This window comes from Taudactylus pleione, unplaced genomic scaffold (genome assembly GCF_031769625.1).
Source record: "Taudactylus pleione unplaced genomic scaffold, aTauple2 ptg000201l, whole genome shotgun sequence".
NCBI lineage: Eukaryota > Metazoa > Chordata > Amphibia > Anura > Myobatrachidae > Taudactylus > Taudactylus pleione.
The window spans coordinates 31157145-31181360 of record NW_028284603.1 but is presented as its reverse complement, the minus strand read 5'-3'; the positions used below and the strand labels follow the sequence as shown (position 1 = coordinate 31181360).

The 24216-nt window shown below is 44.4% G+C and overlaps 1 protein-coding gene across 2 annotated transcripts in view; it reads right to left on the bottom strand.

Moving 5' to 3' along the window:
• Positions 1-5499: 5499 nt before the first annotated feature.
• The window catches only part of USP34 (ubiquitin specific peptidase 34), a 265775-nt gene continuing 247058 nt past the window's right edge, over positions 5500-24216 (bottom strand). For both annotated transcript variants that reach the window (XM_088477313.1, XM_088477314.1), the window contains 6 exons: positions 23859-23982; positions 18353-18432; positions 17388-17528; positions 17144-17287; positions 8513-8672; positions 5500-6800 (listed from right to left, as the gene is read on the bottom strand). In XM_088477313.1, the coding sequence (XP_088333439.1) occupies positions 6187-6800; positions 8513-8672; positions 17144-17287; positions 17388-17528; positions 18353-18432; positions 23859-23982 (1263 nt within the window). In that variant the 3' untranslated portion in view covers positions 5500-6186. The remainder of the gene's footprint in view (positions 6801-8512; positions 8673-17143; positions 17288-17387; positions 17529-18352; positions 18433-23858; positions 23983-24216) is intronic.

Sequence of the window (24216 nt, the reverse complement as noted above, 5' to 3'; positions counted from 1 at the left end):
GCCATTTATTAGAAAATATGCATACAAGGAATGGGAATATATCAGTATATATACACCCGTACATACAGATAAACATAGTTGCATAAGAAGGCCATCTCTTTGAAAGGAAGAGTAGTGCCAACATAGCAAGTTAACTTGTCAGACTCCTGCATCGGGAGATCAGCATGCTATATTTATATATGTCCTGCTATATCCTGCATTCTCAGTGTCTTATAAGTTTGCTACCAAGTGCAAAGTTAAAATAATCATAGATCACCCTAAAGGGGGGCACCATAGATAGGGACTAACAAGAAGGGACTATAACCCCAGTAGGATGTAAGTACATATCTTTATATACAAGAAGGCCCCAGTCATGTATAGGGTTCATAATAGAAGCAATGTCTATCACTATGTAAGCTGCAGAACATGACTAGTCTACAGAGCCACCATTTAACATATATATATATATATATATATATATATATAAGCTGACAGCTTTGGTAATCGCAGGCGGCTTCCCATCCGTGGAAATATAGGTACGTACACACACCCACATACAAATCCTTAGGGAGAGATGGTGTAAAGCGGAGTTATTGTACCAACTACTGGATGAGGAGAGTCCAGACTTCAATTGCAGAATCCTTCTTTTAAATAAGCTAGGTACCAGACATAAAACTGATAACAGATCCTACCTCTGCCTTATAAGGCTAAGAAGCGATTTTTATATCTCCACATATGCATACCTACATACAAGATTAGTAGGTGCCGATAATATTTAAAATTAGAACATGAGCAATACACGTACATGTTCTATAGCACGGCTTAGTATAAATACATGTGACTTACCTCAACGCAGGGAGACTGCTCAAGTGTTGCGTGTAGCCATCAGCCTGCTACGGTGTAATGGGCAGGATATTTTATCAGCGTGCTGTCCCAGACTGGTATCGAACCTGGGACCCTTCTGTTACTGGAGTGCTCGCCTTAATTAGTTGAGCTATATATGTGTGCAGAAGAGTAACAATCCACAAACTTAAGGGATTACTGTCCCCAAAAAGTGAGCAGTATTCTAACAGAGCCTTCCCAACATATTAAAAGGGAGACCTGTCCCTTGGGAAAAACCACAGCGCAATCCCCCCATCTAAACAGGGGATAAAGGCCTGCTGTTGTTATTAACACAGCTAAAGAAGTGGCCGTCCCAGCCTCTAATGCTGGGCCACAGGGATGGTAAGCCCAATATGGGATTCTCGTTCCTGAGAATGGATGATTCGGGAGGACCTGACCCAAGGCCTGCCCCCTCAGCCAACACTGGGTTGAGACCCAACCCAATGGAGAGTTCTCCTCACCCACAGATATCGTTTCAATATTTTTGTATATGTGCTGCCAAAGCGTGCACTGGAACGCTTGTCAACCTTGCGCAGTGTGCCAATTAACCTCTCTGGAATAAGGCTTGTCCATAGACCACCCGATTAGTAGAGTAGAAAAAAAGGTATACACATACATACACTATATATATATATATATACATATATATATATATATATACATATATATACACACACACACATACACCCTATATGGGATTACATATACATCTACATACACACACAACACGTACATTGTAGGCGCCGGGACACGGGGAGCGATCTGCAGAAGTGACAGATGACTCTTACACTGCGCTAGGGTAAAGTTATACCGCGCTGTGTGCGCAAAATGTCCATGCTAGCCTGGAAGAGTCCCGGCTAACATAAGCTGTCCCCTCAACAGAACCGCATAAAGCGGAGTCATAGTGCACCTGCTAAGCGCAAGGTTGAGGGAGGGGCAGCAAAAGGCTAGACATATCCATCAGAGCAGCAGGTGTTAGGGCAATGAGCTATACTGCTGTGGAGGGCGCCGAAGCGGCTTAAACACTAGTGCCCCGAAGTAGCTAGCGCCGGAGCTTATACATTAAAGCACCGCCTCAGCAGGCTAACAGCTACGCTGTTATAAAACACACACAAGCACAGGGAGAATATACAAACTCCACACAGGGTCATAGTGGGAAACAAACCCATGACCTCAGTGCTGTGAGGCAGCAATGCTAACCATTAAACAGTCTGTGCTGCCCTGTTAAATATATGCAGGCTGCCTCAGTGCGACTGGCGCTGTACCTACAGTGAGAGCTCCAGCGCTTTTTGTAAGTGATAGTGCAGTCAGCCGTCTGTCACTTACCTGACCTACAGTTAACGGAGCTTCAATACACATCTCCCCCTTGTGGGGGGAGGGGCAGGAGACCCGGACTCAGCCGGCTACACCTAGCGGCGGGACCCTTTTCTTCCCCGAGCAGGAGTGAGTCAGCGCTGTGCTACACAACGGACCACTCTTAATAAAAGGGGGAGTTGTTTATATTGTAAGCTGTCCCCTCTTCTCCTTAAGAGGGAAGCGCGCTCCCTTGCAGGCGCTGGTCCGCGCTGCATACTCTTAAAAGAACACCTCTCCTGCTAAGCAGGAGAGGAGAGCGTCAGCTGATGTCCACTGCTCCAGTGAAATGACTCAGCGCTGTGCTTGCCGGCTATTGCTGCTGCGGAGCAATAAGGGGGAGAACCCTTACAAATGGCGCCGCTGTTGCAGGACGCGCCATAAGTGTTTGTTTAGGGCGGGTCTCGACGCCGGGTCCGTGCGCTGATTAAGACAGCGGGACTTATTAGCCACAGCAGCCCGCCTTGTGTGAGGAGGGCAAGCGCGATCGGCGCTGCTAACGAGCTCTCCTATGCAGCAGCGCCGACAGCCGCGTGGTGCACACAGCGCGGCAGTGAGGAGGGAGCCCGACTATAATAGGCGCCGCTAGATTGCATGACGCGCCTCCAGCAGCCCCAGCGACGACCGGGGCTGTAATTTGCGCCCTCGTGACTACAGCACCTGGTGACCCCCTTGACCTGGAGATCCGAAGTCGGGGAGAGGGTGGTGCGGGGGGAGGGGAAAGTCGGGCCTCCTAACAGTGACAGTGTCACTGAGCCCAGCTATACTTCCACTGCTCCTGCTAATCAGGAGCAGTGGTCATACTTACAGCTGCTGCGGTCGGGATGCTGGGCTGAGGGGGCGGAGAGGAACCCGGACACATGCCGGTGTCAGCAGTGGCGGGTCTTCTCGGGGTCCGATGACTCCTTTGTGTGTGCCCCCTCCTCAGGGTCACCGGACACAGGCTGCAGTAGCCGTGTGGTGCCCTTGCCGGCGGCTCCCACGTAGCAGGCAGACTGCCACAGCAAGCAGCCTGCCTGTCATCAGTGTTAAATAAAAATTTAAAAATATGAAAAAGGCTGGAGACAGCCTGATGTGCGACCGGCTCTCTCGGGCACATTCTAAAAACTGGGGCTGATGGGGCATAGAGGGGGAGGAGCCAGTCACACTTCTAAATTATTTAAGGTGCCAGGCTCTACTCTACCACCGTCTATACCCCACTGTCTTGAACTCCAGTGTCCCCTAGTGGATGAAGGAGAAAGATGCTTTAAAATAAAATAAATGTATTGCTGGAGCACAGCATAATGTGACCAGCTCCTAGAGGCACATTTTCTAAACTGAGGGCTGATGGGGCAGAGGGGGAGGAGCTTCACACTTCTAAATTATTTAAAGTGCCAGCTCCAGCTATCCATGCCTCTATACCCCAGCGTAAGCACCTCCAGTGTCCCCTAGTGGATGAAAGAGAAATTGGTGTGAACTCTGATTCCTTCTCAAAAGGAGAAGTATAACATGAACTGAGGGTAAGCGCTCAGGAGGTCACCAGTGATGATGTCACCAGTCACTACGCTGGGATCCTGACATGGCTGAAGAGCTAGTTAGAGCATATCACTTGTGCGGTTGTTGCAGCTTGAAACAAACATGGATGAAAGTAGCATTTTGGTTGTGTCGAGCCCCCAGTGCTGGCATAGTGAAGTCGACATGGTGACATCATCACTGTCAACCTCCCATACCCATCTCATTATAATGAGTGATCTGCGCTCCCCTTATTGGGACAATCCTTAAATCTCAGCAATGGAGTGGTATGCACCAAAGTAATGTCAAACCAATAGTGAGCAGATAAAACTTCTTGCTCACAGTCCTTGTTCCAGAGTTTTAGTTGTCAATCGTCCTTTTGACGCTCTTCCTTTTCTTATATCCTTTCAAATGGATTTAAGGATTGTCCCAATAAGGGGAGCGCAGATCACCCATCTTTGTATAACTTGTGCCTGTACATTACAGCAGTTGGTGTTCTCTGCTTAGGGTTATCAGCTGCACCCCGGTTTAGAAGCACTACTAGTACGTATCCACTTTTTAGACATCTCATTATAATGTTTAAGTGACACTTTTTTTTGGGTGAGGGGGATTATGAATTACACAATAGGAAGAGGGGCAATACTTACATCCACCCAGACACTTTCATTTTCTGTACATAACTCACCAATAAGTGATGGGGTAAATTTGCAGAGAGAGTCAAGTGTGGCCACATGCTGTACTCATATTGTAGAACAGGATTTGCTTATTTTTGCTCAAAGCCCCATAGGGCTGCATACAAATATCTGCAAGTCCGGGCCGAGATGTGGTGCCATTGTTGGCCCATCCACTTAGCTGCAAGGGCACTTTGCCCCACTCACAGCTAATTGATTTGACCCCCTCAGAGTGCAGTTTTTTAACCACTTTTACCTACATGGCAGTATTTCATGCTGTAATGTTCAACATACAAATTATAACCTTTTTAAACTGCTGCTAACACCCGGGTTATTGCCATGTCAACTCGGGTCATGGCTCAGTGGAAAAGGCTCCTAACCGGCATTCCTTCCAGGGTCTTGAGCAGGGCTTTACGCGGGTAAGGCTCAATGGAAACTGGTACCCCTGTGTCACACGAGCCAGGTCCCGCTCACAGCCTAGGGAGAGCAGCATTTCCCAGCGCTTGGAGATGATGTAATCACCATGCACCGGTAGAGGTAAGCGCCGGCAATATCCAGGGTCCAGCCTGCGATGTAAATAGGGTTTAAGCCGCTGTGATACAGCTTGAACCTCGGGTTCAGTGTCATGGACTGGACCTGGGATTTGATGTAAAAGCGGTATTAGCTAGAACATCTTCATGTTGTATCCAATCACATAGAAAAAGCTTTATGGCAACCATACTGTGAAGCATGACCACCAATGTATAGTTATGAACGAGCCACTGAAAAAGATAATTTTTTTTTTATTAATATTATATATTCTCCAGGATGAACCATGGTAGAACAGTGATAAAATAGGTAGTTTGAAACATTGTTCACTTAAGTTTTCAAATTTCTTTTAAACAAACTAGGTTTTAAAACAAAGTGCAATTTATTTTCCATCGCTGTCCCATAACTGTTCAACAGGAATCCATTGGGTATGTAACTCTTATGGTCTATTTCTGCTGTCTCTTCAGCCAATAAACATTTTGTGAAACACAGGACATGCGTAATACAACCGTAACAGTTCTGAAGAATAAGGTCAGTATAACGTGTAGCCTTTGTATACAACTGGATTCTAAAAGGAGGCCAATATACACAAAAATGAAAAGTTGTCACAATTAGTTTAATGAAGTGCACAGAATAGCGATCAATCATGTCAATAAAATAAAACAATTATTTTTGTTTTTTTGTCTGTTTCTTTACATCAAGTGTGCTTTATTTCCTCCACAGGTATTCTGTTAAATAAAGCACCATATATACTGCCAGGCCACAGCTAGATAGGATTCTTTACAGAATCAAATTTCTTGTGGTTTAGTACAAGTAAACTTAATTTTGATAGTAAGAACCACAGCAATATGAGGCAACTGCCTCTATTATAAGGTACAAAACTGGCACAGAGGACACCATATTATACACGGTAAAAATGACAAGTTTAAATTACATTATATTGGGTAAGGGGTATCCCCCCTCCCCATTATTCCAAGCGGCCATTTAAATGAAAGCCACTACAGCGAACCTGTATTACATAAAACATAACCATTATGATTGGCCTTTACAAAGTGTACTGCAGATGCAATTTTTGTTTCTTGCCTTCTGCCTGACCAAGAGAATTAAGCATATAAATCTATCTTGCCATCCAAGCAGAAAGCACTTGACAAACTGAAGCACGAAAAGAAGGAAAACGGAAAAGTAAAAACAAAACAAAAAAAACCCTGCAAAACTTGTATACAAACAGCTTTTAAAAAAAAAATAAAATAAAGACTTAAAAGCAGACATGCTACAACTAATGTCAAGAAGCAGCTTTGTTTTCTTTTCCTGATATCCTTGAGACCACAAGAATCGTGGACTCTATGGTCCTGCACAGGGTGTCTAAAATGTCATTCTGCTGTATATGACTAAAAAGTCCCCTGGAATGCTCGCAATTTAATGAGAGGCCGAACTCCTGACTGTCCTGTGTGGGCGATGGCTGACCATCACATCCCCTCAGGTCTGCCAAGTCAGCCAACACTGCAGATATGGAAGTGGAAGGTAACTCGCCATCTTCCTCCATAACATTTGTCTCCTTAGGACTTGGGAGTTCTTTCATTTCTTTACCGTCTTCATATTTAATGCTGCTGCCAGGCTGCTCCTCTATGGGCTGTGGCCTTGCAGGCAGCAGTATCTCTTCTGTAAACGAAGATGAGACTTCTATCCTAAACTCTTTTGCAGAGAGGGGAGAGGGAGACGGTGGGTCTTGTTCAGTCCCTGGATCAATGATTGAAGAGTCTCTAGTCTCATTGTCAGATGTGCTTGTTGGGGTGGATGCTTCGCGCTCATTTTTTAGATCACTGATACAGTTGTCAACCAAGTGTTCCTCATCGCTGCTAACTCGCCTCCGTTTCACTGGAGTAGCACCTTCATCGTCTGGAAGGAAGAAACATCTTCTTTAGTATAATTAAAGTCAAATGTTCTTCTAAATTTGTATATAACAGGTCTACTTTATCAATTCCACTTGAGACCACCAAAATGACATTCCCCACATTAGAACTCAGGGAATCCCTCAAATTAACTACTCCAGGTCCTAAGCTGATGCAATATGTGCGCAATGAGAAAAATGCTGGTTATGGGTAGTGTCAGAGTGGCTATTTATGCTACCATATACGGTATCAATCCTGGCCCATCAACTCCCAATACATAGTGATTACAGAATGTATGATTGGCTAAGGTGACAATTTGCTAACCCTTATTAATTGTGAAAGTGAAAATATATGCTGAGCACATTCCGTAATGTATATTCCAGGTGAGATGCGCTCCACACCTTACCAATCGGTCCTGGATCTGTTGAGTGCATGAAGGATGTTTTACCTATCCCTGCATTACCTATTATTCTTAGTAATTAAAGAATCAATAACATTTTAAATATTATGATTGGTTACAAACGATATAAAGCCATTGTATAATAGTTTTAGAATAGTTTTGAAATAAGCTTTAAAGCAAGAGTGGAATATAACCTGAGTGACTCCATCTTGTATAGATGTATTTTTACATGTCTCTTTTAGATGTGACCTTTTCCCCATATTCTAGCCATCCGTGTAGAACAGGAATGTGCTTGGTCATGTTTTGCTAATTGGAAGATAGTGTATGAAATCACCACAATTAAATGTTGCTATTCACACTTCTCACACACAGGCATAAGGATTTATAAAAAGTTAGAAAAGTGAGTTTTAAGATCGCTTCTGTTTAACATTTAGCTGATTTAATTGTTATAGATTGTTAACAAGGAGGTTGAAATGTTATATTATTATTGAATTGTTATGGTTAGGGCATACAGGTGCCTGTCAGACTTTTTCAAAGATTATAAAGTTGGCACTGAGGAGAGAGAGATTTAATATGTAACGACTTTCAAAAATAATAAAAGTCATTGACCAATTACAAACTGCTTTACATAATGAGATCTTATGGACAATCGTAATTGAGGCTTCTCTTGTTAAGAGCTGATATCTGTCGACTTCTCGAAATTGGAGTGACGTGCTATGAATAGTTATGAATATGTATTAGCCTAGTTAGTATGAAGTGAATATTGTGTGAAGTTGAGATATGTTAGGATTTTCTGGAGTGAAAACATCTGGGAAGGCGTTACCTTGTGTGCTGAGACACACACAAGGCTGGCTTGTATGGGGCTATAATTTTTCTTATGAATATTTGAAGTAAACTTAACTACTTCAGTCGACACTTTAATATAATGTCCAAGGTGATAATCTGGGAATACATGGATGCCAAATAAAGTCCCTCAAACAGAAACTCTTCTCATTCCGTCTTCAAGATTGAATACTTTAAAGGCAGCTGTACTTCTTTATATAACAGATGTTCACGGAAATTAAATTGAGCAATTTCAAATACAATAAAGAGAGGAATAGAAAATCATTATCTGTACTACTAAGAACTATAAAACAATTATAGGTTTGTAAATTCAATGTTGCACAGAAGATACTAAATATATATAATGGTACTGTGGACATGCCGGTTAGCAATGGCTGAATTTATATAGGAAGACAACGCAGATTAAATGATTACTATTTCAGACAATAACCCAATATAGAAGATATAATTTTCCAGCATTGGGAAGGAATTCTCACCTTTAGTTTTACCTTCTTTGGATTCTTGCTCTTGTAATGAATTTGTTTGCTGCTGGCATGCCCTGCATTTGCTTAAGAGTTCCTGTAATGTTGGTATTAAGGCTGCATTCATCTGTTTTGGAGTGTGAACTGAAAGGAGTAGAACCAATGCTCTGAGATCCTAAAAAAGTAGAATATTTTTTGTCATTAATCTGGTAAAACAAAACAAAAAAAAAACCAAAACAATTTCTTTTTACAGGTAAACTACTTTATCTAAACCCAGCAGGATGCAGAACACTCGCAGAAATAAGACTCCTTTCTTAAAGTCTGTTGCCATTTTACAGGATCAGCCAACATTGATGAGTATGTAGCCTACAGATGCACCAAGAACTAATGCGGCATAAATGTTAGATCTCAAGAATATTGGTCATTAAGTGCCCCAATTATGTAACCACCACCTTGTAAATTGACAGGCTGTATGCCCATGAATAATGGTTTATTACACAAAACAGCTACTTCCACTGGTAGATGCTCTTTAAGACGACTTGCAGCCAAGAAGGATTATTTACTATATAGCACTAAGAGCAGGAAAATATGTACACAAAGATACAATTAAGTGTAAGGTTCCAAGGAGCTGTTGCAGTGGCACGCACAGGAAACGTTGCTCATTTTTGGTTGTACAGCTATGGGGTTTGAGCATAATAACATGCAAGGTTCCAATGGAACTTCACTGTTAATTAAATCTCCTTTAAACGGTCACATGTAGCTCAACAGAGAACATTCTAGGAAGAGCTGGTTTGCTCTTCTTACTTGCTGGCTTTGGAGGAAGGAACACAGTATATAAATAAATGTAATGGCTTTTGGAGGGACTACAGTCTTTACACCATCTTACCAATATCCACAACCTCAACAAAACCGGGAGTGACTAGAAAATAGAACAAGTTGCCATTCTGTTCAGAAAACGAAACTAAAACAGGATTTTGGTACTTACCGTTAAATCCATTTCTCCGATTCCACAGGGGACACTGGAGCTTCATGACAGTGGGGTATAGACGGTGGGTTGAGTTGAGCCTGGCACTTTAAAAATCTACAAGTGTGACTGGCTCCTCCCCCTCTATGCCCCATCAACCCCAGTTTTAAAGAACTGAGCCCGAGAGGAGACGGAGAACAGACTGAAGAACAGAGAAGGAGAACAGGAAAAGAAACATCCAACATACTGACACACTGCAAGAACACAGCAAGCTGCAGTGATAAACAGTCACACAATAAAAACAGACAAAACTGCAACAGAACTGAAGCAGAACAAGCAACTGAGAACAGGCAAGAAGCACTGGGTGGGCGTCCAGTGTCCCCTGTGGAATCGGAGAAATGGATTTAACGGTAAGTACCAAAATCCTGTTTTCTCCTTCATCCACTAGGGGACACTGGAGCTTCATGACAGTGGGGACGTCCCAAAGCTACCCTCCTGGGGGGGAGAGTGCTGAACGCCCTGCAAGACACTACGACTAAAATTTGAAGCAGAAGCCGCAAAAGTGTCAAATCTGTAGAAACGTACAAAAGTATGAACCGAAGACCACGTCGCTGCCCTACAAAGCTGTGAAGCCGAGACACCTCTACGTGCCGCCCAAGAAGTACCCCACAGAGCGTGTAGAATGCGCAGAAATGGATACCGGCGGTGGTCGAGCAGAAGCAACATATGCCTGACGAATAGTCAGACGAATCCACCTGGCCAAAGTTTGTTTAGACGCAGGCCAGCCACGCCGATTAGCATCATAAAGGACGAATAGAGCCTCTGATTTACGTAGCCCCTCAGTACGGGACACATAAATGCGAAGTGCCCGAACCACATCCAAGGAGTGAGAATCCCCAGATGAGTCCGACAATGCTGGCACTACAATCGGCTGATTCAGATGAAAACCCGAGACCACCTTGGGCAAAAAGGAAGGCCGGGTACGAAGTTCCGCCCGATCTTTGTGAAAAATCAAGTAAGGGGAACGGCAGGACAAGGCTCCAAGTTCAGACACACGTCTGGCCGAAGCCAGGGCCAATAAAAGGATCATCTTCCAAGTCAAATACTTCAATTCCACCTCCTGCAAAGGCTCAAAAGGTGGATGACTGAAGAAAAGATAAAACAAGATTCAGGTCCCAAGGAGCCGTGGGTGGCACAAAGGGGGGCTGAATTCTAAGTACCCCTTGAAAAAAGGTCTGAACCTCCGGAATCAGAGCTAGGCGACGCTGGAAAAAAATAGAAAGAGCAGAAATCTGCACTTTAAGCGATCCCAAGCGTAACCCCGCATCGAGGCCTTTTTGAAGAAAAAGAAGAAGACGTGGTAAATGAAAAGAGGAAGTGGAGGATCCACGACCTTCACACCAGGAGATATAAGCCCTCCAAATGCGATGATAATGCGCTGATGTTACCGGTTTTCTAGCCCTAAGCATGGTAGGAATGACCGACCTAGGAACTCCATGGCTTCTTAGGATGGCGGTCTCAATAGCCACGCCGTTAAACGAAGCCGCCGTAAATCCGGGTACACACATGGACCCTGTTGTAGAAGGTCCGATCGTAGCGGAAGAGGCCAAGGTTCGTCTGCCAGAAGGAATAAAAGATCGGAGTACCAAACCCGACGAGGCCAATCCGGAGCCACTAGGATGACGGTGGACGACTCTCGTTTGATCCGCTTGAGAATCCGAGGGAGGAGCGGAAACGGTGGGAACAGGTACACAAGGCTGTACGGCCAAGGGATCAGTAAAGCATCCGCTCCCACCGCTGCCGGATCCATGGTCCTGGAGCAGTAAAGGGGTAGTTGATGATTTATCCGAGATGCCATCAGGTCTATCTGTGGCTTCCCCCATCTGCAAACCAGTTGATGAAAGACCTCGGGATGAAGGGACCACTCCCCGGGATGAAGATCCTGACGACTGAGGTAGTCTGCTTCCCAGTTGTCGACCCCCGGAATAAACACTGCGGAAATGACCTCTACGTGTCTTTCTGCCCACAGAAGGATGCGACTGGCTTCTCTCATTGCCATCCGACTGCGGGTTCCCCCTTGGCGATTTATGTATGCCACTGCCGTGGCGTTGTCGGATTGTATCCGAACCGGAAGTCCTCGTAACAGAGGAGCAGCCTGTATCAAAGCTCTGTAGACTGCCCGCAGTTCGAGAACATTGATTGGTAAGAGGGACTCCTGCTGCGACCAAAGCCCCTGGAAGTGATTGTCCAGAACCACCGCTCCCCATCCGCGGAGGCTGGCGTCCGTGGTGACCAAGGTCCAATTCCAAATTCCGAAGCGCCGACCCGCTAACAGATGCTCCGTCCGAAGCCACCAGAGCAAGGATATGCGGGTCCGGGGAGACAGACGCACCAGCCGATGCATCTGTAGGTGGGACCCGGACCACTGAGACAGAAGATCCAGTTGAAATATTCTGGAGTGAAATCTGCCGAATTGGATGGCCTCGAAGGAAGCCACCATTTTCCCCAGGAGACGGATGCAAAGATGCACAGATACCTTCCTGGGTCTGAGCACTAGACGAACCAGCTCCTGTATGGCTATGGCCTTGTCCCTTGGCAAGAATATACGAAGCAGAACAGTGTCTAGAATCATTCCTAGGAACTGAAGTCTCTGGGACGGCATCAACTGAGACTTCTGGAAGTTCACAATCCATCCATGTTGAATGAGAATCTGATGTGTAAGGGACACTTGGTGTAAAAGGACTTCTGCCGTCGGAGCCTTGATGAGTAAATCGTCTAGGTACGGAACTATCGTCACCCCCCGAGAGCGCAAGTGAGACACCATGACGGCCATCACTTTGGTGAATACCCTGGGAGCTGACGAGAGACCGAATGGCAGGGCCTGAAACTGGAAATGAGCTTCCCTGATGGCAAATCTGAGGAAAGCCTGGTGAGGAACCCAAATTGGGACATGCAGATAGGCGTCCTTGATATCTATCGACACCAGAAACTCTTCTGCCTCTAGTCCCGCAATGACAGAATGGAGAGGTTCCATCTTGAACCTGTGAAATGAAAGATACTGGTTCAAGGATTTCAGATTCAGAATGGGTCTGACTGACCCATCTGGTTTCGGAACCACAAAAAGGTTTGAGTAAAACCCTTGTTGTCTTTGTGCAGTGGGAACCGCCACAAGGACCTCGGCCAGCAAAAGTTTCTCGATCGCTTGACGCAAAATTAGTTGCTTCAAGGGATCGACGGGCAAACCTGTTGTAAAATAACGCCCAGGAGGAGTGAAAGCGAACTCGATCTTGTACCCTTGAGATACCAGATTTCGAACCCAAGTGTCTGGAGAAGTCCGTCTCCAAACCTCCGAGAAACGCTGGAGGCGAGCCCCCACCTTCGGATTTCCGAGATGGGATGGGAGCCCGTCATGCCACAGGCTTGTCTGCTGGCTTGGGATCTGGACGGCGGGCAATATTTGCTTGACGTCCTCTAGCACGGCCTCCTCGCCCCGCTGAAGACGAACCTCGCGATCGTCCCTGAAATCTTGCAGATGCTCGAAAGGAACGAAAGGAAGGTCCCCTAAACGAGCGATGCGGAGGAGGTGCTGATGAAGGTAGAAAAGTACTCTTACCTCCAGTGGCCAGCGAGATCCATTTGTCCAGCTCTGGACCAAATAAAATATCGCCTGTGAAAGGAAGAGCTTCCACTGCTCTTTTTGACTCCGCATCCGCTTGCCAGGCACGAAGCCAAAGTGCCCGGCGAGCAGAGACCGCCGAAGCAGAAATCCTAGCGCCTACCTGGCCGATATCTCTGGAGGCGTCTCCTAAGTATACAGCAGACTCCTGAATATGTTCTGCCAAGGTAATCAGATCTGCCCGCGGAGTGCTGGATCTAAGACCCTCAGTCAATTGTTCCGCCCACTTTTCCACAGCCTTGTTGACCCAAGATCCTACCAAGGCCGGCCGGAGAAGTGCACCTGCGGCCGTATAAATGGATTTCAAAGTAGTTTCTAATCTCCGCTCTGAGGTTTCCTTCAATGTAGTAGCTCCTGGAACAGGTAACGTGGTCTTCTTTGACAACCGAGAAACCGAAGAAACCACAGGTGGCGGGGTCTCCCACCTCTTCCTATTTTCCGCAGGAAATGGGTAAAGAGAGAAAAAGCTCTTAGGAATCTGGAATTTACGGTCCGGATTCTGCCAGGCTGCCATCATCTGTTCGTCCAACTGGAGAGAAACAGGGAATGTGACGGCCATCTTCTGTGACCTGGCAAATAAGGAGTCTTCTAACGATTCTGGAGCTTCCTGACCAGAAATCTTAAGAACTTCCCTTACCGCTAGAATGAGTGCGTCAATACCTTGCAATGCCTCAGGTTCTTGTGAGTAAGTCTCTACGTCTGATTCGTCCAGCATCTCCCCTTCCTCCTGAGACGAGTGATCCGCTGCCGAATCCTCATCCGACTGGAGAACCGCCGGAAGAGCCCTCTTTTTAGATGAGTGACTTACCGTAGCTTCAGGAGCTTTAGACGCAGAACCCATCGCTTGAGCAAGGCTATTCACCGAGCGGACTAAATTCTGAGCCCACGCTGGTTCTGCTAGAAAAGAAGGGTGAGATGTGCCAGGTAGATCTCTGGCAGACTCCCGTTCCCTACGGGAAGCGGCTAATTCAGAAGAAAGGTCCGCCATGACCCCGGCCAAACTATTTATGAAGGAGGGAGTGACAGACTGCGTGTTAGCACTGTCTGCTTCACACGTCTCGCACAGGGAAGACCCTTCGGAGCGAGCATGGGTAAATTTCTTCCTGCACTTAGTGCAGGCAAACAGCTTTTGTGATGCAGTTTTTTCTGCCCTGGATGTCATCATGTACTCACAGACAAGCACCACATACAATTCAGGAATGCAGAAGAAGTATAGGGAGAAGCAGAATTTCAAGAATAATGCAACTCAGTAACAGGGGCAGACAGGCATATAAGGGAGGAGCAGTCAATAGGACCAGAAAGAAGTTAAAACCACCTTCTGTATTTACAGACCCCCTGTAGAAGCTGTCCACTGCTCTCAGTTTTCTCCTCTCCCCCTCCGCTCAGTGCCTTCAGTCTCTCTGAGGCGCCACTCCCGTTCAGAGCGTGCCAAACTAGCCCAGGCAGTGAAGGAGGAAGAGGAGGAGGGACCTATAAGCTCCTCCTCCTAATGGCAGCCGCTTTGTATGCGCGAGGCATACACTTATTCAGTGGGGACGTTCTCACTCTCCCCCTCTGTGTCCCCGCACTGACAGTGGGGGCCAGCGGCACGACCGCCGCCAGTGATAACCGTGCCGGTGCCTTTTACACAAGCACCGGCACGCAGAGGCAGGACTGCTGTGAGCGCGCCTACCTAACAGCCAGCGCCGGTGTTCTATCACAACACCAGCGTGGCACTGACAGCCGCGCGCTGTCTTCAGACCCAGCAGATTATTTTCACCTCTCCTGCTAGTCAGGAGAGGTGTGCTACTCACCGGGCTGCTGCGGCCAGAGCGCTGGGCAGTGAGGGGAGAGCGGGGACCCGGACACAAGCCAGTGGTAGCTGTGGCGGGACCCGCTGAGTCTGATGACTCCTTAACTGCCAAAGCAGCCTCCCCTCCATAGGGTGACCGGACACAGGCTGCAGTAGCCGTGTGGTCCCCTCTCTGGCGGCTCCCACGATGCAGGCAGACTGTCACAGCTAACAGTCTGCCTGTCCTCTTGCTGATGACTCCTTTGATTCTTTTACAAATCTATATAAAAATTAATATAAGGGCTGGAGACAGCCCCTGTGCACCGGCTCTACTCGGGCACATTCTAAAAACTGGGGTTGATGGGGCATAGAGGGGGAGGAGCCAGTCACACTTGTAGATTTTTAAAGTGCCAGGCTCAACTCAACCCACCGTCTATACCCCACTGTCATGAAGCTCCAGTGTCCCCTAGTGGATGAAGGAGAAATAATGCTTAGATTTTCTCCAGGTTGACGCGCAATGTTGATCACAGCGAGGAGAACCATTGGGAAAACAGCCTTACGCTTTGCCATCACCAAAACATCTAATTTTTTACTAAATAAACGTTTAAAAAAATAATGAGAAAAAAAACAGGTGCAGGAATCACATTTTAAATATATATTTACACTAAAGTGCCAAAAGTCATGAAACAGCAGTATGTAAAGGCAATGGCAGGTGACATCACCATACTGTGAAGCCCTCGAAATGCCAAGACCTGCATCAGTTGTAATCTGACATCTCGTGATTCAGGTAGAACACAGGCTAGGATGCTCATAGCTAGGCAACGTGAATTATCGAGGTTCGAAGAGCGCATCATAGTGGGTGCCCGATAGATGGGACAATCCATTGTTGAAGTTGTGCAGACATTCAACGTTCCTTGGTCTACTTTGTCATGTGTGTATCGGGAATTCCTCATTGAAGGCATTACCACCCACTGTGGACAGCGCAGTGGCCGACCACAGGTGCTTAATGATCGTGACCAGCAGCATCTGGCCAGAATTGTCTGTGGCAACAGACAAGCGACACAGGCTCAAGTTACATCCACATACACTGCAGGAGGTACTAGACGCATATCCAGCAGGTCAGTGCAGCGTTCTTTAGCTTTAATGGGATATTGGAGCAGAAGACCCACTAGAGGGCCCCTGTTAATACTATGACACTGGACACAGCGCTTCACCAGGGCTTGTGACGTCACTAATTGGACCATGCAGGAAAGACAACATGTGGCGTGGTCTGATGAGTCATGGTTCCAGTTGTTTCGGGCTGATGGTAGGGTTCGAGTGTGGTGCAGATCCCATGAGGTCTTGGACCCCAATTGTCAACAAGGCGCCATGCAGGCTGGTTGTGGTTCCATAATGGTGTGGGGTTTGTTCACGTGGCATGAGTTGGTTCTGCCTAAGAACGTCACTGACTGCTAAACGCTACGGTGCATTGCTTGATGACCATTTACAGCCCTTCATGGATTTCATGTATCCCCACAACGTTGGAATATTCCAGGAAGATAATGCACCATGTCATCGGTCCCAAGGTGTCCAGAATTGGTTCGAGAAGCAATCTGCAGAGTTCGGACGAATGGTGTGGCTACCACGTTTGCCCGACATGAACCCAATCGAGTATTTATGGGACGGTGGAGAGGTCCATATGCCCCCAAATCCTGCAGCTACAAATATCAGGGAGCTGTGGGAAACTATCCAGGCGGCACGGATCAACATCTCTCCAGATGTCTTACTCCACTTGTGGAATCGATGCCACGTTGAGCAGCTGAACTTCGCAAGGCTAGAGGGGGTCGTACACTGTACTAGGCATCTATCCCATGACTTTTGCCACTTCAGTCTAAAAGAGGCCATATTTAAATATGAAATGCCAGTCAAAGCTTTACATGACATTGCGTATCTCCAGCCATTGTTCCCTGATCCAAACTGTACTCTCCTTTGTTGCATGTGTGTGCTGGCAATAGAACAGACAAATGGGCTGCCGTAAAGCAAGGGCTCATCCGCAGCGGTTGCTTGTGCTAATTTCTAAATCACAATGCAACTGGAGGCAAGCACAAGATAAATTATTTGGCAAACAGATTGATTGTTAAATGTCAGCACTATTTTCTCGCAGTATCCCCTGTAGCTGCATATACTAAGCATGAGGGAATAAACTCTGATAAGCAATACATTTATTAAGGACTGTAGAGCAGATATAGATCTTACCCCGTTTAAAGTGCTGCTTGCTTTGGAAATTTCAATTCTGCTGATAAAATCAGACTCTACGTTTTGATACTGATTGATGAGATGTGTAATTATTGTGTTAATGAGACCTGCACAATTAGTTTCAGAAAAGACCTGACTTTGTACCTGTGAGGGGAAAACAAAACAAAAGCAAAAAAAACCATTGTAATTGGATATAATAATCTGGTTCATCTTGACAATGACAACCGGCAGTGATCAAACATACCTTTATCAGGAAGTGTGTCAGGAAGGTGTACACAATGTTGTTATTGAGGAAAACACGTTCATCCATTAAAATAGTTTTAATATATTCTGCAAAAACTGGGTCTTCACACAGTAGCTTGATGCAGTTTTTTGCCAGTGGAGACTAGATTTTCAGTAGAAAAACAAACAAAAAAAAAGTTTAAATTCAAGAACCTTAAGCACATGATGTTTTGAGGCTAGTGAAAATTCTGACTTCTTAGTAACTGAACTCAAACCACACATTATCCACATACCCACAAGTGCACAGCAGCACCTAAATTATGTCCTAACGGTGCATATACACGGGACAATCATCAACAAAAATGATATAGTTGAACGATCTCCCGGGGTGATGGATGATCGATATCGATCATCCAGCACACCACCAACGATGGCTAACGACCCGCGATCAACGATTCCCTCTATTAACCTGGTCGATATCGACCAGGTTGGCCTGCATGCACGGGCGTTATCGTCCATAGATGCCCCACGAATTGCAGATCGTTGGTGGGTTGGAGGCACAGAAAAATGCACGATATGAAAGATAACGATATGATCGATATCGTTATTGTTCATTTTAATCGTACCGTGTGTACGCACCATTATAGTATGGTGATCAGATCCTCAGACCTAACACTGAAAATTAAAGCTTTGACTGACAGCTGTATCCATTATCTATTATCGACTGTTTAACAAAAAGAAACCAAAAGCTGAGTGAATGTCTCTATTACCCTCCATGCCTGGGACACCTATCCGATAACGGATAAACATTCAGAGCATCTACTCTTTAAAACAGTAGGTCTTCACTATCTATTGCCGACAATCTCCACCGTCACCTGAAACTTTTACTTCGTGTGATAAACATTTCTGAAAGATTGCTATGGGAACGGTGTGCCAGTTTTAATAACAATTTAACTTCACTTGTATAGATAACGAAAAATAAAATACCTGTGTTTGGCATAATTCAGTCCAGAGCTTTGGAAACAAACCAAGATGCAGGGACAACCCTTCATATGCAATCAGGACACCTGGAAATAAAGCAGCAGTTAATACTACATGTGCATTATGCAAATCTGGTACTTTGTTCCTTATCTGAAAAGTGCTTAATGTTCAAATCTATTTAAGCGTCATAGTGAAAAAGAAAACATTTTATTATTAAGGGATAAAAACTGCTGAAATCCAACTATAAATCAGTATAGGGGGAGCTACTTCATACAGGTTTACAAAGGTTCCGCAGTTATTAGCATTCAGATTTTCATATAAAGGCTGGGTTCACATCAGACTATATATCATCCCATATATCGTTTCGAGGCGGATAGTAATGATATATCAGGCAAATCGTCTAATGTGTACCCCCGATTGCAAACACCCGCAGGTAGCATGCAATATCGTGTGATTGGTTGTGCTGCACGTATCGTATGCAGGAGCTTTGCAATGTAATGATGGACGGAACAAGGTATTATTCGTCGTTCATTACATCAGGTATTGTGTACCAGCAATCTTGCATGGTCCAGGGTGAAGGTAAATCACCCCGACCGTTGGCAAGATTGCCAGGGGTTTTGGGGACAAGGAATTAATCTGCAGACTATATCCCTTTAGCCATTTCAATAAGCAAGTACTTTAGTCTTAAGAAACTGGATAGCCAAACCATCTAATGTAGTAAGCCGTAAATCTAGCAATTTATGCCATTCATTTCTAAAACAGTGTAGATTGCAAACTAGTGGGAACTACAAGTTCCAACAAACCCTAGTAGCCATTGAGTGCTTGGAAAAGCTGGAGCTGCTGAAACTACAAGCAGCCCACAATAGCTGCAATAGAATAATATAAAAACACTTGCCATGTCTCCAATCCTATGTCTTAGCAGCCAACCTTAGAATCGCCATTGACTGGATAGGGGGGGGGGGCTAACATTATAAATACTACAAGATCTATGAAACAAGCTTTTATCCCAGATTGGAATTTGATCTCTCTTTTACATACCCCTCCACAATCTCTACCAATAGAAGTTAAAGATAATTTATTACTTTATACTACTTGTATGGCATGGAGACTCGTCTGTTCTAACCTGTAGATATCTCGATATACAGTCAGGTGCATAAATATTGGGACATTGACAGAATTTTCATATTTTGGCCTCTATTCACCACAATGGCTTTGAAATGAAACAAACAAGATGTGCTTTAACTGCAGACTTTCAGATTTAATTTGAGGGTAATTACATCCAAATCAGGTGAACGGTAGGAATTACAACGGTTTCTATATGTGCCTCCCACTTTTTAAGGGGCCAAAAGTAATGGGACAAACTAAACAATCCTAAATCTAACTTTCACTTTTTAATACTTTGTTGCAAATCCTTTGCAGGCAATTACAGCCTGAAGTCTGGAACACATAGACATCACCAGACGCTGGGTTTCATCCCTGGTGATGCTCTGCCAGGCCTCTACTGCAAATGTCTTCAGTTCCTGCTTGTTCTTGGCACATTTTCCCTTCAGTTTTGTCTTCAACAAGTGAAATGCATGCTCAATCGGATTCAAGTCAGGGGACTGACTTGGCCATTGCATAACATTCCACTTTTTAGCCTTAAAAAACTCTTTGGTTGCTTTTGCAGTATGCTTCGGGTCATTGTCTATCTGCACTGTGAAGCGCCGTCCAATGAGTTCTGAAGCATTTGACTGAATATGAGCATATAATATTGCCCGAAACACTTCAGAATTCATTCTGCTGCTTTTGTCAGCAGTCACATCATCAATAAATACAATGGAACCAGTTCCATTGGCAGCCATACATGCCCACACCATGACACTACCACCACCATGCTTCACTGATGAGGTGGTATGTTTTGGATCATGAGCAGTTCCTTTCCTTCTCCATGCTCTTCTCTTCCCATCACTCTAGTACAAGTTGATCTTTGTCTAATCTGTCCATAGGATGTTGTTCCAGAATTGTAATGGCTTTTTTAGATGTTGTTTGGCAAACTGTAATCTGGTCTTCCTGTTTTTGTGGCTCACCAATCGTTTACATCTTGTGGTGAACCCTCTATATTCACTCTTGTGAAGTCTTCTCTTGATTGTTGACTTTGACACATATACACATACCTCCTGGAGAGTGTTCTTGATTTAGCCAACTATTGTGAAGGGGTTTTTCTTCACCAGGGAAATAATTCTTCTGTCATCCACCACAGTTGTTTTCCGTGGTCTTCTGGGTCTTTTGGTGTTGCTGAGCTCTCCGATGCATTCTTTCTTTTTAAGAATGTTCCAAACAGTTGATTTGGCTACACCTAATGTTTTTGCTATCTCTCTGATGGGTTTGTTTTGATTTTTCAGCCTAATGATGGCTTGCTTCACTGATAGTCACAGCTTTTTGGATCTCATATTGAGAGACGACAGCAACTGATTCCAAATGTCACACCTAGAATCAACTCCAGACCTTTTAGCTGCTTAATTGATAATGAAATAACGAGGGAATAGCCCACACCAAAATAGCTTTTGAGTTGATAGTCCCATTACTTTTGGCCCCTTAAAAAGTGGGAGGCACATATAGAAACCGTTGTAATTCCTACACCGTTCGCCTGATGTAATTACCCTCAAATTAAATCTGAAAGTCTGCAGTTAAAGCACATCTTGTTTGTTTCATTTCAAAGCCATTGTGGTGGTGAATAGAGGCCAAAATATGAAAATTCTGTCAATGTCCCAATATTTATGCACCTGACTGTACATCTTTATTTTTACCTCTCTGGGGCAATCCATCCTTTTGTCCTCATAGAACATCTCTGATATTTAAGATATGGCATGACAAGGGCCTTAAATATGTTTATCAATTTTTAAATGCAGATGCTATGAATCCACTCACGTGCTCTCAATTGCAAGACCTACACCCATCTATCACAATCCCTTAATTTACATTTTTACAAGTTTTGTACAATCAGTATTACATGTGCTAAATGAGATAGACATGGAATGCGGATTGGATAACACAGTGCGCCGTAGATCTGGGAACTTTTATTCTACCTTGCAGATATATACGAACTCTCGCTTGCGACTTGATATAGATTCCGGTAATGTGGGATTATTAAAATGGAAAATTGACTTCCCTGAGCTTCTTATCTCAAACTAAATAAACAATTAAGCTCAATTTCATATACTGAAATGCATCAGAAAATCCTGCATAAGGCATACTTTACACCGAAACTGAAATTCCTTATTGGTGAAGCCTCCACCTCCAACTGCTGTAAGTGTGGAATCCCAGAGGCTGATATTATACACTGTTTATGGACCTGACCTCAGGTGCAAACATTGTGGATGAATGTTCAAAGTTACAACAACAATACACTAAAGATGAAGTTTGTAGTCACTAAAACTTGGGCTTTTTGGGATATTCACCCCAAGGATACTGTCCATGGTCTCTCCAAAGGTAATCGTGTATTACTTGCAAAACTGGCAGCAGCCACAAAAAAGCTATTTTGTCTCAATGGATCTCATCAGATCCTATATCTATAACACTATTACATCCTAGCATTTTTCTTATTTCTAATGGACTGGAGTGAGGCATCATTACACAAAGAAAAGCAGGTCGAAAGGTTCTTTGACACATGGCTTCCATACATAGACAATTTATCCCCAGTAATGAAAGAAAATTTGAGGAAATGTTTTCAACTCACTTCCTGGTAGAACCTAGAGGTTCTTAGTAATGGTACTCCTCCCTTCTGATTTCTGATTGTTTTGATGGTTAGATTGTATGTTAATTTTGGGATCTTCTGTGAAATATATTGACCAGGGGAGTCTTAAGAGAGGAGGGGGCCCGTGTGCACTCCCTGTGTGGGGCCCCCTCCTCTCTCCCCGATGGCCGGCAGCCGACTGACGCGGATAGCCAGCCACCGGAGCCTTAGCAGACTCCGGGCACTAGAGTGCGGCCATTTTCCAGTGTTCTGAGCAGCGCAGACACCCGACGTGGAACCATGGACAGGTAAGCCTAAAATAATATGGGTGCAGTGTGTGCGGTGCGGGGTCCCCCTGGACCCGGGGGGCCGTGTGCCCCGCGCACACTGCACCCATTATAGATACACCACTGATATTGACCCTGATGATGATATGGTTTGATATATCTGTGATGTTTCAAGTGCCTTACAATTGTTGAACACTATATATTGTATCAACGTATAACAACTCAGATGTGTACTATTTGTAAACCTATCAATAAACATTGTTTATAAAAAAAAAAACTAAAAACTACAAATACAAGGTAAAAAAAATAAATAAACATTTTAACAAAATAAAAAGCAATCTAACAAACCTGACCTTCAATAGTTCAAAGTTGAAATCAACATCAAAACGACCACAACTCATTTATTACTGAACCTCGATGAAACTGATTGAACTGAATTACATGAGTGCTTAGTGACCCCCTCCATGTCAGTCAGGGCAGTTTTCCAATTCAGGTTGTATCACACAATAAATTAACAGCAGTATTCAAAGAACTCTTTAGAGAGTGGAAATAACCCAATAAACCACAAGAGAAGATTCTTTAAACCCCAATTACATAAAATCAAATGGTACCATGGACCACTGTTGGAGACGACTACCATTAGGAACATATCACCTCAATACAAAGAGAAATTAAAGTGATCGCAAAGACGTAAAAATATGAAAACTTCCACACAACCATAGGGTTCTGTTGAATTAACATGATGGAAGACAAACAGAACACAGAAATAGTTTACAGTCAATAGAATGTGATTCAATGGCAACTGATGTGAAATTGAACCTGTAGGAAAGAGTGGTTCCACCAAAGGGAGGTAGCTTCTAGGTAGGCACCAAACATATGGAACTGCCACAGTCCCCAGTACAGACATGCAGACCTTAGAACACCTTGAGGAGACATCATTTGACAGACCAGAGGCTAGGCTGTGAGATGAATCAGTAGATCTGACAATCTCCTGACACAACCTAAAGATGGAGACTGAAAACTATCACCATCAATTTATCAGACTGTTCCTGTACAGTAATAGAGGGAAAGCATGAATGAGTCCCAGGGCTGAATGGGACTGCCTCATGTTCTCCTTTCAGTTGCAGAAAAGAGATACAATTACTGCAAGCTGCACATCATGGCAGAATGGTGATGTAGGACACTTAGTGACACAACTTCCCAATCACCAGACTACAATCCATGACGAAGGCCTATACAAAGGAAACATGGAAGCCCACACCACCATCTCATAGTCATTCCTGAGTGTTATAGCTCGTGGTGGTACTTAAATTATACATTCAACTTCCTTGGAGCAGGGTCTATGACCCACTGGTACTCATGGATGACAGATACATAGTTACAGATACATGGATGGATTATGGACAACAGATACATACTTACATTGGAGTACTGCAATATATTATGCCTAATTCTATTTTGTTATAACAACAATCATGTTACTTTCAAAAATATCATTTGTAGAACAACTTACTCAGCTTAATTAAAGCTTCAGTAAACTTTTCACAATTGATTGCTACCCGGCAGAGGAGATGTATGAACTGGTGATATGAAGACAGGTAATCTAGCAGCATGCGGTCATACACTTCATCTTTACCCTAAAAACAAGATACAGAGGTAAATATTTACACAAGTTATTTGAAACATGAAATTATAGCCACTGTGAACAAAAAAGGAGACTTATGTTGCTCACCTGTTAAGTGTCTTTCTTCGACTCCATAGGGGGCACAAGGATGACACTGGGTATAACCTGGAGAGGAGAGTCTGGGCACTAAATAGTTAATGAAATTACCCACAAGCCCAGGCTCTTCTCCTCTATACCCTGCCCCCAG